The following is a 19,540-nucleotide window of genomic DNA, read 5'->3' as shown; positions in this document are numbered from 1 at the left end:
CATGTTGATGGGTTTATTGCTCTTTCTAGGGCCTTTGAAAAATGGAGCCAAACTCTCTGAGGACTAAAGTCCCAGCTTTCTTGTCTGATTTGGGGAAGGCCACACTGAGGGGAATCAGAAAGTGTCCCCGATGCGGCACATACAATGGAACCCGGGGACTGAGTTGTAAGAACAAGACATGTGGAACCATATTCCGCTACGGTGCACGGAAGCAGCCTAGTGTTGAAGCTGTCAAAATCATAACAGGCTCTGATCTGCAGGTTTACTCGGTGCGGCAAAGAGACCGGGGCCCCGATCACCGGTGCTTTGTGGAGCTAGGTGTGTCAGAGACGACAATCCAGACGGTGGATGGGACAATCATCACTCAGCTGAGCTCTGGACGATGTTATGTTCCCTCATGCCTGAAAGCTGCCACCCAGAGCGTTGTGGAGAATCAGTGCCAGCACATCAAGCTGGCAGTGAACTGCCAGGCAGAAGCCACCCCTCTGACTCTGAAAAGCTCAGTCCTGAATGCAATGCAGGCCTCCCCAGAAACCAAGCAGACCATCTGGCAGCTGGCCACAGAGCCCACAGGTCCCCTTGTACAGAGGATTACTAAAAACATTTTGGTGGTGAAATGCAAGGCAAGCCAGAAGCATAGTTTGGGGTATTTGCATACATCCTTTGTGCAGAAAATCAGTGCCAAAAGCTTGCCCGAGCGCCGGTTCTTCTGCTCCTGCCAGGCTCTGAAATCGCATAAGTCGAATGCCTCCAAGGATGAGGTGGCCCAGAGGTGTATTCATTTCTTTGCTTGCATCTGTGCCTTTGCCAGTGACGAGACATTGGCTCAGGAATTCTCAGACTTCCTAAATTTTGATTCCAGCGGTAGGTGGTGTGTTGACACAGTTACTCTGTTTTTCTAAAATGGCAATGAAAGAGTTCCCTGATGGCATTTGGAGATTGTCCTAGCAACCTTCAGAAGCAGTTGCTAGATAATTCAAACGAAAAGCATTCCTTCTTTTAATCCCAGTAAGCACACTTGCATAAAGTTGGTTGGTTGGTTGGTTGGTTCGTCGATTGAAATTAATGATCAAGAGACTTGGGCATTTTCACTGAGACAATGAATCTAGCAAAAGTTAACTTTGCTTTGCTTTTTTGTTGTGTTTTTTTTAACTCTTTCATAGATGCCCTATATTAATAAAAACAAAGAGCAAACAAACAAACACTTTTATTTTGGCTTGCTTGCTTGTTTCTCATCTTTGAAGATGAGGAAAACTAATACCTTGCTCAAAAGACATTTAAAGACTACATCATCTTTTGTTGTGGTTTTTAACATAGTTTTATCTTATAGATGCTTTTTATTTTCATTTCTTAATGACCTTCAGTTGGCAGTAACTCCCAACTTTTTAGTAGTATTTCTCTGTAGAGTCTTTTATCATGTTAATGGTCCATGAACAAAAACCTATGTGTTGGGGAGTTCTTTAAAGGGAATTATGTTAGGGGTGGGGTGGCTCAGTCAATTGTGCATCCAACGACTCTTGATTTCAGCTCAGGCTGTGATCTCATGGTCATGAGATTGAGCTCCAAGTTGGGCTCAATGCTGAGCATGGAGCCTGCTTAAGATTCTCTCCCTCTCCCTATGCCCCTCCCCTGCTCATGCGTGTGCTCTCTAAATAAATAAATAAATAAATAAATAAATAAATAGGAATTTATTTTAAAGCAGGCAATCACTCCATAATTTGTGTTTTATAAATTAATTTTTCTCTAGGTAGGGTCCCATACTTACTCTTGGATGGTATTAATAACTAAGAAATGTGTTATATTTTAGGTCTTAAAGAGGTTATTGTGCCCCAGTTAGGTTGCCATTCAGAATCGACAGTATCAGCTTGTGAGTCTACTGCCTCTAAGCCAAAGAAGAGGAAAAAAGAGGAAGTACCTGGTGAGCAGCTGTTTCATTTGTTTGGTGGTGTTGTCTTTAGAGATTGTTTTACTGTATTTTATGTATTTCACTCAATCTTAGGAAATGCAGAAATAATGTTTGTTATGTTTTTTTTCTGAAAAAAGTTTTATCCCTCATTGATAATTCTTTGTGAAATTGAGCTAAGAGTTGGTTCTTTTGGCTGAGTATAAGATCCAACCAGATTCTCCTTTTATTGTTGTATATTTTATTTATCCCTTAAATATTTGGGCCAGTTTTACACCTTAATTTGCCATAGGATAGTGTTATGAAGTTTTCATCCATAGAGCATTTTTAAAAATTTGTGACAGTGGTTAATTATATCTTCTGCACTAATTTAAGAGTATAGTTTCTTATCTGTATTTTCAACATGTGGCATCATATATATATTTTTTTCTTTTTTAATGTAAATGTACCAGTGGCAATTAAGGAGTCATATAAATCAATATGAAAATAGTGAAGTGCTTTTGTAAATAAGTGTTGGCAAGTCCTAGACTCTAAACAAAAGAAAAATACTACCAGTCTACACATGTAAGTAGGAACATTTTTGTGGTGAGAGGGAGTATTTTTGGAAGTGGGTCAAATGGTCATGCACAGGAGTTTTGATGCTGGGATGTTGGAGAAAGATGGAGAAAAAAGTGACATGGGCATTTCTGTTTTTGAGAAGTAATTCTGGCAGCAATATAGAGCAGAGACTGTTGTTAAATGTTTATTTATTGGTCTTTCCCAAGAAAACCTGAAAGCAAAAAAAAAAAAAAAAAAGTTCTTATCCTTTGACTCAGTAGTCCTGATTCTGAGGAAATAATCCTTGATACAGGAAAAACATTTTGTCCACAGATGTTAACTTTACAATTATTTATAATATTGAAAAATTAAAAACAAATAAGGGCCAACCGCTAGGGGTAGTTAAATAAACCATAATAAATTAACTTGATAGAATATTAGGCAGCCATTAAAAATTATTATAAAGAAGTATAAAGAAATGTTTAGATAACTCAGGTAAAATACAGAATGCTCAGTAAAATTTGATTTTCATACAAACAATAATTTTTAGTATAAGTATATCCCATGCAATATTTGGAACATACCTATATTAAAAAGCCATTTATTTGAAATTTAGATTTTTTTTTTTTGTGCTAAATTTGGTGATCCTGGGATAATCACAATTACTTAAAATCACTAAACCAGCAAAATCAGCTATCCACACACACACAATTTTTCTGGTAGTTCACCAGAAAATTGATAGTGATTGAGAAGTGGGAACAGTGGGTGAATTTTTTTTCTTCTTTTCACTTCTAGGTCCCACACCCACATCCCAATTTCCAGTAAAGAGCATATAAAACTTAAAATGTTGTGTATTAATGCTAATGTTAATTCCTTCTAGAAGCTGAAGCTAACTTAGACCTTAGCAAAGACATTTTATGTTTTAGACTCTTGAGAAATTAATATTGAATTGATTTATATTCTGCAGACATATTATTAAATTATTAAATCACTATAATGATGTGTGGTTTAGGTGCACAGACGAACAGTTCACTGCTGCCTCAGGATGCAGTGAGCAGTAATCTAAGGAAAAGTGGCCTGAAAAAACCTGTGGTTGCTTCTTCATTAAAAAGGCAGGGTAAGTTTCCCTTAGCCAGGGTAGGCTAAAGAGGTGGAAAATCATCCTAAAGAAGCCCAAAGCAATATAATCAAAAGGAATGTTGCATGTTATCCCCCAAAGAGTGGTAAGATAAACACGAGCAGGCACTGAGGCTGCGATCTATTCTGTTCCACTGGTTTCAAATCATACCCAGACCCAAATCGTGTCTTTTTAACGACAAACGCAGCAAAGATTCCTTCATGTTTTGGCAGCACATGTTCTATAAGATATTTTCCTTTTGTTGCCTGTTACCCACATGCAGTTGGTGTGCAGCCTCAAACTTGAAGAAATATATTTTATAATTCTGCAGGGATAAATATTCGCTGAGAAAGGCAAATATAATCTGTTCTCCCAAGTTGAAGTTTGGGGCACCTGGCTGGCTCAGCCAGTAGATCATGTGACTCTTGATCTCAGGGTTGTGAGTACAAGCCCCATGTTGGGCATAGAGATTACTTAATCAATCAATCAATCAATCAATCAATTAAAAGTCAACATGCGTTAAAAAAAAAAAAAAGAAGTTTGAAAACATACCTAAAAGCAGTAGCATGGTTATCTTTCTGAACTTATGAGACAAAATAACTTAATTTGAACATAGCCTATATATTTACTTTTCTATTCAGCATAATTAGGCCCATACATTTGGGGATCAACATTTTCTTAACTCTCATATATTATGGCTGAGTGATTAAAAACTAGATGTCATCCCTGCACTCATACTGTGGTTTTAAAGACAAGATCAGTACATAAATAGCATATAATACAAAACCAAATCTTAATTAACCAATTAGCTAAGAACTGACATATTCCAGGAATAAATGTTTTTGGAAGCTCAAGAAGTAAACAAATCAAAAATATCAGGTAGAAGATTTTTAACAGATTTTCATCACTTCCTTTGGTACAAAGGAAAAATAAAATAAAATAAAATAGATTTTCATCCAAATTATCACTAAATACATTTACCTAATGAGAATTTTAGTTTCAAATGAATAGTAGTTGTGGCATCCTTATCTCCTGATTTATAGATCTCTAAAGCAACCATTATACAAGGCCATTCTTAAGTTTACAGTTTCTTTTTTTCAAAGATTTTATTTTAAGTAATCTCTGCACCCAATGTAAAGACAGAACTCATGACCCCAAGGTCAAGAGTCACATGCTCCACTGACTGAGCCAGCGAGGCTCTCCTCCAATTTGCAGTTTAATGTTGAAAGGCTGCAAACCTTCTGTGGTTAATAATCACAACTTTTCAATTTTTTTCTAGATGGATTCTTTTTTTTTTTTTTAAGTTTATTTATTTATTTTGAGAGAGAAAGTGAGCAGGGGGGGAGGCAGAGAGAGAATCCAAGCAGGCACTGTACAGTCAGCACAGAGCTCGGTGCTAGGCTTGAACTCACAAACCATGAGATCATGACCTGAGCCCAAACCAAGAGTCAGACGCTCAACCAGCTGAGCAACCCACCACCCCTCTAGATGGATTCTTAAAAAAAAAAATCCTAGAATTTTCCATTTCATTTAATGTATCTAATTTCTTTAAATTTCAGCTTGTTGCTCTTTTCTGTACAAAATCCGCAGTTTTTTCAGACTTCAGTTAACTGTTGTTTTTGCAAAAAAAACCCCATAAAAATTACTGAAAAGTTTTTTGTTTGTTTTTCCTAGCCTGTGGTCAGCTGTTAGATGAGGCTCAAGTGACCCTGTCCTTCCAAGACTGGCTGGCCAGTGTCACGGAACGCATCCATCAAACCATGCACTATCAGTTTGATGGTAAGTATTGGTCGCCCAACTTAGCTATTGCTGAAAGTAGAAGAATTAAAGTAATTGTGTTGTAGTTCTATTCTGGTTTTTTTGACTTAAGTTTTTGTTTTAATTCCAATATAGTTAGCATTCAGTGTTATATTAGTTTCAGGTATACGATATAGTGATTCCATAATCCCATACATCATCTGGTGTTCATCACTACAAGTGCATTCCTTAATCCCCATCACATATTTCACCAATCCCCCGACTCTCCTCCCCTCTGGTAACCATCAGTTTGTTCTCTGTAGTTAAGAGTCTGTTTCTTGATTTCTCTCTCTCTCTCTGTCTCTTCCTTTGTTTTGTTTCTTAAATTCCACATTAGAGTGAAATCATATGATATTTGTCTTTCTCTGACTGACTTATTTCACCTATCATTATACTCTCTGGCTCTATCCATGTTGTTGCAAATGGTAGTTCTGTTCTGTTTTGATAGGAAAAGTAATTAGGCTTCAGTCCAGCGTGCATTAGGCCACAAGAAAGTAGAGATTTAAATGAAATAAAGGAATAATCACATCATTAAAACACAGGACTAGCAGAATGAATTTAGAGATGGAGGAGCGCAAATAGTAAATAATAAGTAAAGGTAGATGGCCTTGGTCTTAGGGTATGCCTGTCTGTGCACACATGTATATGGAAATGTGTTAGGTGAGAGAGATGCCAAAGCCTTGGAAGATCATTCTAACTCTCAAACTTAAAATCAGAGCAAGGGAGGAAAACGTTTAGAGAAAAATCTAAATATGTGAGACTAAGATAGTTATATAAAATTACATAGACATATTAAGGAAGATTGGAGAATACAGGCTGAATTTGGGTTGATTGTGATAACTTCATGGGACCTCAACAATTTCAGAGGTGGACCAGCCAACCAGTCCTGGCCCATAGCTAAAAACATCCTTGATGGCTAGTTTTCCAGGCTTTGTCCAGTAGTGAGGAGCTCACCACTTTTTCAGGCAGCTCATAACATTGCTGGACAGTGAGAGCTGTGAGGAAAGTGTTCCTCACACTAAGTAGAAATATTTGCTTCTAGTACTTCCTGTTGGTTCTGGTTCACTCTAGCCACATGGAGTAGGCCTGTTCTAAGTGACAGTCCCTACCACTGCACACATAGCTATCATGCTGCCTGACAGGTCTTCTTTTCTCCAAGTGATACATCTTAGGTCTTCAAACACTCTTCATAGCATATTTGCAGACCTCATATAATTGTAATGTTCTTGGCTGAATATGTTTCAGTTTATGATTATCATTTTAATCTTTTTTTTTAAGTTTACTTATTTATTTTGAGAGAGAGAGAAAGAACGTGAGCAGGGAAGGGGCAGAGAGAATGGGAGAGAGAGAATCCCAAGCAGGCTCCACACTGTCAGCACAGAGCCTCACTTGGGGCTCCATCTCACGAACCATGAGATCATGACCTGAGCTGAGATCAAGAATCAGACACTTAACCGACTGAGCCACCCAGGCAGGCGTCCAATGACTGTCATTTGAAAAATGAAACAGGTGCCTGGCTGGCTCAGTCAGTAGAACATGTGATTTTTGATCTCAGGGTTGCAAGTTTGAGCCCCACATTGGGTGTAGAGATTATTTAAAAATAAAATCTTTAGGGGGGCGCCTGGGTGGCTCAGTCGGTTAAGCGTCCAACTCCTGGTTTCTGCTCAGGTCATGATCTCACAGTTCGTGAGTTCAGGCCCCATATCGGCTCCATGCTAACTGTGGATCCTACTTGGGATTCTCTCTCCCTCTTCCTCTGGCCCTCCTCCACTTGTACTCTCTCTCTGTCTCTAAAAATAAATAAATAAAATGAAATAAAATCTTTAGGGGCACCTGCGTGGCTCAGTTCATTAAGTGACTGACTTCAGTTCAGGTCATGATCTCGCAGTTCATGAGTTAGAGCTGTACATTGGGCTCTGTGCTTACAGCTCAGAGCCTAGAGCCTGCTTCAGATTCTGTGTCTCCCTCTCTCTCTTCCCCTTCCCCACTCTGTCTCTCTCTGTCTCAAAAATTGACATTAAAAAAAAGTTATAAAAAAATAAAATAAAATCTTTTATAAATAAATAAATACATAAATACATAAATACATACATACATACATACATACATACATACGAGGCACCTGGGTGGCACAGTCGGTTGATCATCCAACTATTGGTTTTGGCTCAGGTCATGAGCTCACGGTTTGTGGGTTCAAGCCCCATGTCAGGCTCTGTGCTGACAGTACGGAACCTGCTTAGGATTCTCTCTCCCTTGCTTTCTGCCCTTCCCCTTCCCCTACTCCCTCTCTTTGTCTCTCTCTCAAAATAAATAAGTAAACTTGAAAAAATTATTTATAAATAAATAGATAAATAAATAAATAAGACACTCCAAAGTGAATAGTAGCTCAAAAGGAGACAATCAACAGGAGATGAGTTTTGAAAGATTATAATAGTTACGGCTTCATGGTAAGGGAAGAGACAAGAATGGAGATCTTACAATACATGTTTAATTTTGTTTATATTAATTCAGAATAAATAAAACTTCAGAAGGTACTTTTTAGAAATATGAAATAAATTAAGAGTTTCAAAGAGTCTATGTTTGGGTCTGCCTGGGTGGTTCACTCAGTTTAGTGTCTGACTCTTGATCACACCTCAGGTCCTGATCTCACAGTTCATGAGACTGAGCCCCGCATTGGACTCAGCACTGACAGCATGTGGACTGCTTGGGATTTTCTCTCTCTGCCCCTCCCCTGCTCTCTTTCTCTTAAAAAAATAATAAATAAATAAAATACTCTGTTTTTTTCCTGTTAAAATTGTATTTATTTACTGTTTGAAGTAATGTAATAAGTACCTATAAACCGACCTCCCCAAATCAAAGATAGAATGCCAACAATAATGTAAGATGCACGGTGGTCCCTCTCTGTCCCATTCTCCATTACCACTCCTCCTCACCATCTCCATTACCACTACCTTTGTCAAAGTCATCATCATCTCTCCTGGACTGTGAGTCTGTATGTTTTATGTGGGCTTTTCAAGAGTAATTTGTACGTCTAAGCCCTGGCATCACATCACCTGAGTTCTAGTTAGTTAGCACTTCTTTTAGACCAGTCATGATCTCTGCATGTAGCCCACAATCTAAGTTCAAGATGAAAAAGATTCCTTTGTATGGTGACTTTTCCAAACTGTCCATATATCACTGTTTTAGTGACTCAGAAGAAGTATATAAAAACATTTGAAAGAACATAAAGTATTTCTGTGGACTTCTAGAAAACCTTTTATTTTTATTTTTCTTGGTTTGACCTTTGTTTCAAAAGGGCATCTGAGGAGTGCCTGGCTGGCTCAGTTGGTAGAGCATGAGACTCTTGATCTCAGGGTTGTAAGTTCAAGCATCACACTGGGTATGGAGCCTACCTAAAAAAACAAAAAACAAAACAACAACAAAAAAAACTTCTTTAAATAAAAAGGCATCTGAACTGTCTTTAAGAGTCTTCTTTAAGAACCATTCTTGGGATGTCTGGGTGGCTCGGTAGGTTAAGCGTCTGACCCTTAAATTTGGCTCAGGTCATGATCCCAGGGTCGTGGGATCGAGCCCTATGTTGGGCTCTACACTGAATGTGGAACCTGCTTAAGATTCTCTCTCTCTCTCTCTCTCTCTCTCTCTCTCTCTCTCAGGGGCACCTGGTGGCTCAGTCAGTTAAGTGTCCAACTCTTGATTCAGCTCAGATCATGATCTTACAGTTCATGAGTTCGAGCCCCACATCAGGCTCTGTGCCAACAGTGCAGAGCCTGTTTGGGATTCTCTGTCTCCCTCTTTCTCTGCCCCTTCCTGCTCATGCTCTCTCTCTCAAAAAGAAATAAATATTTTTTTTAAAAAGATACCCACTCTCTCTCTCTGCTCCTCCCCCACACCCCACTCCTGTGTCTGCACGCACTCAAATTAAAAAAAAAAAAGAACCATTCTTTAAGTTGTATCTAGCCAGATAGTAGTTTTGGAACAGGTTTTTTTGTTTGTGTTTTGTTTTGTTTATAAGCTCTATACCTGATGTGGAGCTTGAACTCACAACCCTGAGATCAAGAGTCACTTGCTCTACCACTGAGCCAGCCAGGCACCCTCCTCATGGACAGTTTTTAAAGAAAACTCTGACCTCTTCCAACCCCTCCGCTAACATTGTTTCTGCTGCCTTTTTGTTGACCTTAGTGTCTTGCAAGTTTCTATAAGAGGTTTTTTACGTATTTTCAAAACATTTTGCCTTCTTAGAGATCATATTCAGAGAGAAAGACCGATGCTTGTTGGATAAACAGTGTCCTGACTTTGTGGCACTCTTGGCCCAGACCATCTGAGTGACACCTTGCAGTTACTTTGCTTGGACATAAATGCACATAGCAAATGCTTGGAGACAGTGAGCAGGATTGAATCAAATTTACCTTCTCAACTCAGCCTCATTGTACTCACCTCATTTCAGATACTCTTTAAAGGGAAAAGTCTGGGCTATGCTGGTGTTTATGAAACTGAGGAATTGAAAAGTTATCTTTGGCAGATGACAAGGGTCTGTTGTATTTGTCATAATAGAGATCAAGAAGAGTAGGGCTGGTGACAGTGCTTGACTCATAAAGGTCAATCAAAGCCTTCTTTTTGCCTCTGTATAAAGCAGTCTCAGTGGCATTTTTAGTTGTTAGTGCCATCCAATTCCATTTCTTCCACTTCTCCCTACGTGTCAGAAAGCCCACTGAGCTTCTTTAAACGAGTTTCTTCTTATTTGATATAGGCAAACCAGAGCCACTGGTGTTCCACATTCCTCAGTCCTTTTTTGATGCTCTGCAACAAAGAATATCTATAGGAAGTGCAAAGAAACGGCTTCCCAACTCCACCACAGGTATGGGATTTTTTTCCTCAGGAACAACAATAGATATCTTGACCTTAGAGAATTATGCTTAGAGAAACCATGTGGTATTTTCAGGGTTAGGACTTCTAGTCACATGCTCAAAACATGAAGCCTTAGCCAGTCAGCTCTTGGAATAATGATCACTCCCCTCAAAGGTACCATACTTATTCCAGTAAGAGTTAGTGGAAAAATTCAGAAAGCACAAACTTGGTAAAAGGACAGTGAAGTGTAATGAGGGTGCCCACTAAGAAGTTTGACATTTTCTAGATATGAACCAATTTCAGCAAAAGCATTGTAAGTTCCAGTTGTTATTTGCACTGGCTTCTTGGAAGCATATTACAATCTGTACCAAAAACAAAAACTTGTTTTTCATGGTTCCCAATTTTGATGAAGGAAGATTTTATTTTTAGAGTAATTCTTAGGCTTGGAACCCTTTATAATTACATTATTCTGGTGCTTATTTCTTGGTTTTCTATTACATCTTCTACTAGAAATTTCATGATACTTATTAGGTAGTGTAAGGAAACGAGGGAGAGAGGAGGAAGAATAGATGGCTCAGTGATAAATAGCCCGAGAGTAACTATAGCTGGACATCAATGCTATTCATTTAGTTAGTAGTTATTTGATGATTATAATAGGGACTGAGGTTTAATTCTATCTTTGAGGTTGAATTCTATCTGTGAATCACTGTTTAGGGCTATAAAAATCTTTGTCTTCACAGCTTATCTATCTGAAGCAGTGTTGATTCTTTCTTTCACCTTAAACTTTAGGCCTCCTAATACATGACTTTTAACCCATCCTTTAGCTATTTTTGCAGGCCTTTTGGTGAAACCCCTTTATAATCCTTCAGGCAAGGCAACAGGTTGGCAACCATGTTAACTGGCCTAAACTCCATGTAATTCTTTTAAGAACTATAATTTGACCTCTGGTATATCTAAAGTTGTGAGAGGTTGTAAGGTGCTGTTTTATAATGGAGTCCTGTGTGTGTAGCTATACCAAACAAAGAAATCAGTTGCTAAGGTAGCAAAAATAAGTAGCATCTCAAAGAAGCATCAGAGACATCTGTTAGCAAAAATCCATATCATTTGATTTACCACATTTCTGCCAAACCTATTACAGATTTGCCTCTAGAATTTCTTTTTTAAAAGTGCTGAGATTCTATAAGGAAAGGATAGCACTGCACTGAACTTTCTAAAAACTGGGTAACAAATACAATGAAAGAGAATGTTATTTTTTTGGTAGTCTAATCTTGTTCCCTTCTTACATTGAAGCTTTTGTTCGGAAAGACGCCTTGCCACTGGGAACCTTTTCCAAGTATACCTGGCATATCACTAATATCCTGCAAGTTAAACAAATCTTAGATACCCCAGAGGTAAGAGTGTATTTCTACAATAGTAGGAGGGCAAAGAGGGGAAGAAAGAGAAGCAAGTGCAGGAAGTATGTTTGCACCAATTCCTTGAGTTATAGACACTGAAGAGAATTCCTTTTTTTCATACTAAAAGATTATTCAGAAATATTCATGGCTGTATAGTTCTGACTGTGATTTTAATGGGTATTCCCTGTGGTTTGAAAAGTATCTTAAATTGGAATATCCTTTTTCTTTGCCTTTAGGATCAGAAAACAGAGATCATTTTTCTTGTGAATTAGATAATGAACCCCTACTAGCTATGGTGAGCCCTACATTAACCGGCAGGGAGCTAGAAATTATATAAATAATTTGAGATAATATACTATTTGTGAGCTCAATGAACTCAGCACAATTAAATGCTTCTCCACAAACTGCAATTTAGTTCTCATTAGAAAAATGACCCTTAATTATTTGGCATTCTTTTTTGCAAGAGGAATATTAGACATTTTAAACATTTTCTTTTTCAAGCAGATCCTGAAAATTTGAGGCTTTTCCCTTCCTACAGTAATGGAATATTGTAGAAAATTCAGCATAGTGTGGTTTGATACATTAAGATTAGCTTAATTGCAAGGCATTGTTACTTTCAGAAAAAGAATAAGTTGTTTGGTAGTTATAAAACTTACATGTGAACCCTAGAAAAGCCCTGTGTTAGCACTAAAGGCACTTGAGGAACCTCTTTAATTGTTGGATGTTACAGAGATAGCTTCTCGCCTGGAGCAAGTGTTCAGGGAGGCACTGTCACTGTCAAGTGAAGGAAGAGAACTAATTGATAATCTTGGAGTGTCGGTCTGTTTGGGCATTACTTACCTGCATCACCTCATTCAAACTCACAACCATGTGTTGGTATTAACTGAATTTTGCTGATGAGAAAGGCTATATGCCCTGCTGTTTAGTGGCAAAGACCAATTCAAGTTCTGTCTGGCTTAGTCCCAAGGATGGTGTGAAGCATACAAGGTGTTAGGCCAGCTGTAGATGCTGTCAGTAGAGCTTTTAGGAGAAGAATCATGCTAGCAGAGCAGGAGGGAAGGGAACAAAACTGATTTGAGAGCAAGTCTATGCCAGCAGCCATTGCATAGCCATGAAGATGTTAGAGGTTCAGTTCATAGATAGTTTGGCTGGGGTTCAAATTAAAGTTATAGAGAAAAAAGGAAAGTCATGAATGATGTAAAGGAGAAAAGGCAGATTTCTTGATAGCATTTACTTGAAAATACAAGAGGAGGTTTCCATTAATTTGAGTGTAACAAAAAAGAATAAGTGAAAGATCTGTTGTCATCCAAATGTTTGTCTACTTTGAAAGTTTTTCCTTTCTCACCTTTCTTGGTATTGACTTCGTGTCCAGATGCCCTTGGAAATCACTCGGAGTTTTATCCAGAACCGGGATGGGACTTATGAGCTGTTTAAATGCCCTAAAGTGGAAGTAGAGAGCATAGCAGAAACCTATGGTCGTATAGAAAAGCAACCTGTGCTGCGACCTTTGGAACTAAAAACTTTTCTCAAAGTTGGTAAGTGAAATTGTGCTTTCAATAGTGCATTTTCCTTTGAAGGTTAGCTGTGTGCATTGAACTGTCCTAGACATTGGATCTTGACCTTAAACAAAGAAGACACATGCATTCATCTTGTAAAGGCCATCATGGAATAAAGTGTTTTGTTTCTTTTGAAACAATGCTTTTAAAATAAAATTATAAGGGGCACCTGGCTGACTCAGTCAGTGGAGCACATGACTCTTGATCTTGGGGTTGTAAATTTGAGCTCCATGTTGGGTATAGAGATTACTAAAAATAAAATCTCTAAAAATAAATAGAATAGAATAGAAGTAATACATATTCATTATAGAGAAATCATAGATTTCATTATAGACCATAAAGGAGAAAAGTGAACCACCTATAACCTCATGCACCATAGAAGACATCACCATTAAGATTTTAGGGGTGCCTGGTGGCTCAGTCAGTTAAGCTTCTGACTTCGGCTCAGGTCATGATCTCGCAATTTGTGAGTTTGAGCCCTGCAACAGGCTCTGTGCTGACAGCTCAGAGCCTGGAGCCTACTTCAGATTTTGTGTCTCCCTCTCTGTCTGCCCCTCCCCCTGCTCGCACTCTGTGTGTGTGTGTGTGTGTGTGTGTGTGTGTGTATGTCTCAAAAATAAACATTAAAAAAAAAAGAATTTGGCATATCTCCTTTTAGACTCTGTTCTACACATGAAAAGAGTTTGCAAAACATGGGCTCATACCTCAGATACTTTTTTAACTTAAAAATATTATCATGACAGCTTTCCATATCTACCTTAAACATTATTTTTTTAAATTTTTTTAAAGTTTATTCATTTTTGAGAGAGAGAGAGAAAGAGAGAGAGCATGAGTGGGGGAGGGGCAGAGAAAGAGGGAGACACAGAATCTGAAGCAGGGTCCAGCACAGAGCCCAACGTGGGGCTCGTACTCACGAACTGTGAGATCATGACCTGAGCCAAAGGTGGACGCTTAACCGACTGAGCCACACAGGTGCCTCTTAAACAATATTTTTTTAACTTTTTAAAAATTTTATAAAACATACAGAATATAAAAATTATCATTTTAGGGGTGCCTGGGTGACTCAGTTGGTTAAGTGTCCGACTCTTCGGCTCAGGTCGTGATCTCATAGTTCATGGGTTCGAGTCCCACATCAGGCTCTGCATTAACAGTGCCAAGTCTGCTTGGGATCCTCTCTCTCTTCTCTCTCTCTACCCCTCCCCTGCTCACTCTCTGTCTCTCAAAATAAATAAATAAACTTAAAAAATTTTTTTAAATAAAATAGTTTACCATTTTAACCATTTTTAAGTGTATAGTTCCCAGGCATGAAACACATTTACATTGTTGTGCAACTATTACCATCATCCATCTCCAGAACTTTTTTGTCGTCCTCCACTGAAACTGTACCATTAATTAGTAACTCCCCACTCTCACCTCACCCCTGGTCCCTGGCAACAACCATTCTATTTTCTGTCTCTATTAATTTGACTACTTTAGGTAGCTTATGTAAGTACAATCATACAGTATTTTTTCTTTCTCTGACTTATTTTACTTACTATAATGTCTACAAGGTTCATCCATGTTGTAGCAAGTGTCAAAATTTCTTTGTCCTTTTTTCTTTTTCTTTTTTTTTTTTCTTTTTTTTTTTTTAAGTAAGCAGTGTGCCCAACATGGGATCTCAGGACCCCAAGATCAAGATTCACATGCTCTAGGGCTCCTGGATGGCTCAGTTAAGTGTCTGACTTCAGCTCAGGTCATGATCTCACAGTTTGTGGGTTTGAGCTCTGTTGTCGGCCTCTGTGCTGACAGCTTGGAGCGTGGAGCCTGCTTCGGATTCTCCATGTCTCTCTTTCTCTCTGTCCCTCCCCCACTCACGCTCTGTCTCTCTCTCTCCCCTTCAAAAAATAAACATTAAAAAAATAAATACATACATACATACATAAATAAAAAGATTCACATGCTCTATCAACTGAACTAGCCAGATGCCCCATAGTTCTGAAAGGTATATTGTATTATTTAAAATTCTGCTAGTTTTTTTTTTTTAGTAAAATGTTTATTTATTTTGAGAGAGAAAAGAGTGCATGAATGCAAGTGGGGGAAAGGTCAGAGAGAGAGATCTCATGAACCATGAGCCGTGAGATCATGACCTGAGCCAAAATCAAGAGTTGGACCCTGCTAGTGTTTTATATTTTTTTGAAAGCATTCTGTAACCTGAGTTTTTCATGTTTAAATCTTTGATCCTCTGGAATTTATTTTGATGTAAGGTATGAAGTATGATTCTGCCACCTTTTATTTTCTTCCAGATAGCTATCTAATTGACGCACACTATTATAAGAAACACTTGTATTTTACTAACTGAAATTACTAATCACTAATTTTACTAATTGAAAATGCAACCTTTATATGATGCTAAATTCCTGTTCTATTTGTGTCCACTTTGGATCTTTCTGTTTTGTTCATTTAATCTGTCTAGACATATGCCAGTACCACACTCCTTTGGTTATTATGGGTTTGTAGTATGTTTTAGAACCATGTAATTTTAATTGTTTCTGGTTTCCTTGAAACTTGACCTTTTCTTGCTAGTCTCCCTTTTAAACTCATCCAGCTATCTTTTCTCCTTAATCTGGGCTCTCCTTAGTATTCTTTTGGCTCTATTTCCATGGAGGCTGGGTCTTATTTCATTTGAGGGTGCCAAACAGTTCCCTGAAATTTTTATTTGGATAGATACACCAGTAATCACTTTTCCCTTCCCTTGATTCTTCTCCACTGTTTCTCTCTCCTATTTTGTTGTTGTTGTTTTAATTTTTTCTTTTTTTTTTCTTTTTTTTTATTACTGAACAGAGTTACATCTGTCCAGCCTCAAATTTTGGAATGGTACTAATCAATGTTCTTTTTTTTTTTTTTTTTTTTTTTTTTGGTTTTCAGGCAACACTTCCCCAGATCAAAAGGAGCCAACACCGTTCATCATTGAGTGGATTCCAGATATCCTTCCTCAGTCCAAGATTGGTGAGCTTCGGATCAAGTTTGAGTACGGTCACCACCGGAACGGGCATGTGGCGGAATACCAAGACCAGCGGCCACCGCTGGACCAGTCCTTGGAACTGGCGCCTCTGACCACCATCACTTTCCCTTGACAAGGGAAAAAACAAGAGTCTTTTGCTGCTAAATTTGCACATTCCCAACCCTTGACAATTTAAATACTAGTTAGGCACTTAGATGGCCCTGTCGCCTAGTGAACTGCTCTTAGCCAAGATGCAATTTCTTATCGCATCCAAGTGGATTCTGTTGAAGAAAAACTCTTGTAAATGGCCTTTTTGGTGCTGCTGTGTATGGTCTTCGTTATAAATTGGGTGATATTTCTGGCTAGAATTTTTAAAGGAACAAAAAAGGAAACCAGCTCTCTTTCCTTCTTAAAGAACTCACCTTTAGAGTTTGTTTCAAACTTTTTCTAATTCTCTAAGATGTTCGCAGCACTTCTTACACCAGCAGTGTTGGAAAGTTAATAATACCCTGTTTAGGGCAGAATGTTAAGGACCATCCTGACAGAGTTCCAGTCATGCCCATTTATTTTGTTCTCAAATAAAAGCACAATGTCACTAGTTTTTCCAAAGTATATCTCATGTTGGCCTGATTATAAAATTATAAGCCTTTGGGGAGATTTAAGTAACAGTGAAATAGGAAAAAGAAGTCCAGGTATCAAGGGATTATTGACATTTCAAACTAATGCTTCTAATTACTTGTTCCCTAGATATTTATTTCCTTCTTTATTCTCCAACAAGTTTAAGAGCTGGTAGGTTCAATTCCTGTTTTTGAGCTCATTGATCACAGAATGGTGATACTGAAGGACACAGAAGTGGAAGCCTGTCTTCAGGGAGAAAAGAAGGGAGTGACCATTTCCTATATGCCTCCTGTGTGCCAGACACTTTCATTTATATTCCCATTTTTCTCATTTAGTCCTTACTGTTTGAGTTTAGATATCACCTCTTCTTTTAAGTTAAAGAGACAGCCTGTTTTTCTTGCTGGAAACGGCATTAAAAATGTTTCATTTTAGTGCAAAGGGCATGTTCTTTCTACTTTATTATGTTACTTTGATATAAATTTCTTGTAAACCATTGTCCTTGGGAACATAAGAAAAATCCCACATAAAGGAGACTCCTGGTTTTCTTTTGACTGCAGGTAACAAAAACCCAACTCTAACCAGCTCAGGCAAAAATGGGAATGAATGGTTCATGGACTTTAACATAGGGTTGGACAGCCATCCTGGGTAGCACTAGGGTGTAACTAGGCCTCAGGAACCCTGAAGCCAAGGTCCATCTGACCCATTACTGTCTCTCCTGGGGCTTCACTCACTCTTAGCACAGAGCAGCACCCTCTAGCCAGAATTCCGACTTTTCAGGCACCTGAAAGTAAGACTTACACTTTTACACTGGAGCGGGATTGGCTGCTCTACTCTCTCTCTCCTCCGAAGGGCAAAGACCCACAAGAAAGACTCTGATTGGCATTTTTGGTAAAAGGGGAGCTGTGTCCCTACAAGGGGGAAAGGGTAGGCAAATTAAGTGTTGTCTATCCTGTGTGATTGAGGGAATAGCTTGTGTGGAGAGCTCACAAATGCTTTTGACAGTGGGGGAATTCCTTGGGGAGACTCCAGAAAGTTTCACAGAGAACTTAGAACTTGTACTGGGCTTTAAAGGAGAAAGGGTTTGTATAGATATGGAGAAGAGAAATTAGGTAAAGCAGAGCCTGCTGAAAAGGAAGACCACCCATGGAAACACAGTGGTTGGTCCATTCAGGAAATACTGCAACCTGAGTACTTTAAGGACATTGGTTACAGCTTTTTGACCAAGACAGACCTGTGAGTAACAGGCAAATGCCTGGATCTAGTAGTACTTGACTATAGCCACAGATGACAATACCCACAAAGGCCATAAAACACATGGCTGGGACAAATGATCCACCCAAAGAGGAACAGTACTGAAGTGTTAAGGTCTTTACCCTGGACCACCCCAACCCACCTTCACAGTCCATCAAAATCTGGAATGGGGTTCAGAGTTACATTGACCAACAATTCTAATTTGGCACTCTAACAGGTCAAGCATGGGCCTACAAGTACCAGTAAGAGTACTGTACCCACTCTCAACATCCAGACCTCTGGGACACCACTAGCATTGACCTCATTTCAGACTCAGCCCACACTACCACCCCAGGGTGATCCCAGATACTCCCAGCAGAAAAAGGCTCTTCAAACTCTGCACACATCTGCCTCCCCACCTCTCCATGCTCCCACCTGCTATCCATTGCATACCTCCATTAGTCATAGGAATCCCCCATCTCTGGGAGAAAAGCTAATGCCTTTCAACATTGCAGCCACCATTTGTATTCCGGAGTGAACAGCTCAAAAACCTCCATGTCCACGTAGTCACCTGTTTAGTGCACGGACTGACGATCCTTAGACGATATTAATAGGTATGAGAGGGATGCCACCTTAACTCCTCCAGACAAAATGGCTGGGCCCCTAATGTTGTGGGCATAATGAGAACAACATACTGCCACTCCACCCAGATCACTTTGGTTCTAACCTATCATGTCCCTGCTTCTACCAGAACTACTGTCATCTCAACAGCTCGCTGGCTTAGAAGAACGATAAGCCACTCAGAGACCTCCTGAAAATCTGACTCTAAGAACCACCCACATAAGTGAGGGTCTGTAGGCCCGCCACCTAGTTCTTTCATGGTACCAGATGTCATCGGTCCCAGTCACATAAGTTCACCCTTTCACTGATTCCTATTATGTCCTTTCTGCCAGTAACCCACCCTTCCTTCCAACCCATGTATACATGCATATATATGCACACACACCATAACACTCTGGCCTCCTACTCATCTAGCTCTGGCCACCTACAGAATGCAGCCTGTGTACATCATCTAAGAGGCACTATTCTGTCAGTATCTGGTTCTCCCAGGTCAGAGCCCAAAACCTGCTATTAGATAACCAAGGGAAATCCCACTGTATCTGCTAAAGGTGAGAGAATGGGCAGGGGCTGCCCTCCTCCAGCCCTTTGAATGACCTGAACCCTCTCAAGTACTCACATCACATACAACACAGAAAAGTTAGCCACAGAGAAAAATTCCTGGGTCTTTGTTTTTTTTTGTTGGTTTTTTTTTTTTTTTTTTGTGAATTTTCCCAAGATGAACCTTCTCAACCCCTTGGCTTATTTCTCTTTTCGTCTCCCAGATTCTGGCTTCCTAGTTTTCTTCCTATTTTGTGATATTTTCTGATACTCCTTATTGAATGCTTTTTTAAAGTTGTTTTTTTTTTTTAAAGTAATCTCTATACCCAGCTTGGTGTTCGAACTTACAACCCTGAGATCAAGAGTCATCTGTTCCACTGATTAAGCAAGCCAGACACCCCTGGA

At 39.0% G+C, this 19,540-nt stretch overlaps 1 protein-coding gene across 3 annotated transcripts in view; it reads left to right on the top strand.

Annotated features, from left to right (window-relative positions):
- Positions 1 to 17,185, top strand: part of CA3H2orf42 (chromosome A3 C2orf42 homolog) — a 33,429-nt gene extending 16,244 nt beyond the window's left edge. For all 3 annotated transcript variants that reach the window (XM_043603581.1, XM_043603582.1, XM_043603583.1), the window contains 8 exons: positions 30 to 864; positions 1,808 to 1,918; positions 3,453 to 3,557; positions 5,232 to 5,336; positions 10,102 to 10,209; positions 11,490 to 11,590; positions 12,966 to 13,128; positions 16,054 to 17,185. In XM_043603581.1, coding sequence (XP_043459516.1) covers positions 42 to 864; positions 1,808 to 1,918; positions 3,453 to 3,557; positions 5,232 to 5,336; positions 10,102 to 10,209; positions 11,490 to 11,590; positions 12,966 to 13,128; positions 16,054 to 16,262 — 1,725 coding nt within the window. In that variant the 5' untranslated portion in view covers positions 30 to 41 and the 3' untranslated portion in view covers positions 16,263 to 17,185. The remainder of the gene's footprint in view (positions 1 to 29; positions 865 to 1,807; positions 1,919 to 3,452; positions 3,558 to 5,231; positions 5,337 to 10,101; positions 10,210 to 11,489; positions 11,591 to 12,965; positions 13,129 to 16,053) is intronic.
- The last annotated feature ends 2,355 nt before the right edge of the window (positions 17,186 to 19,540 follow it).

This window comes from Prionailurus bengalensis, chromosome A3 (genome assembly GCF_016509475.1).
Source record: "Prionailurus bengalensis isolate Pbe53 chromosome A3, Fcat_Pben_1.1_paternal_pri, whole genome shotgun sequence".
NCBI classification, from domain to species: Eukaryota; Metazoa; Chordata; class Mammalia; order Carnivora; family Felidae; genus Prionailurus; species Prionailurus bengalensis.
The sequence above is the reverse complement of the archived record's forward strand: the minus strand, read 5'-3'. Positions and strand labels throughout refer to the sequence as shown.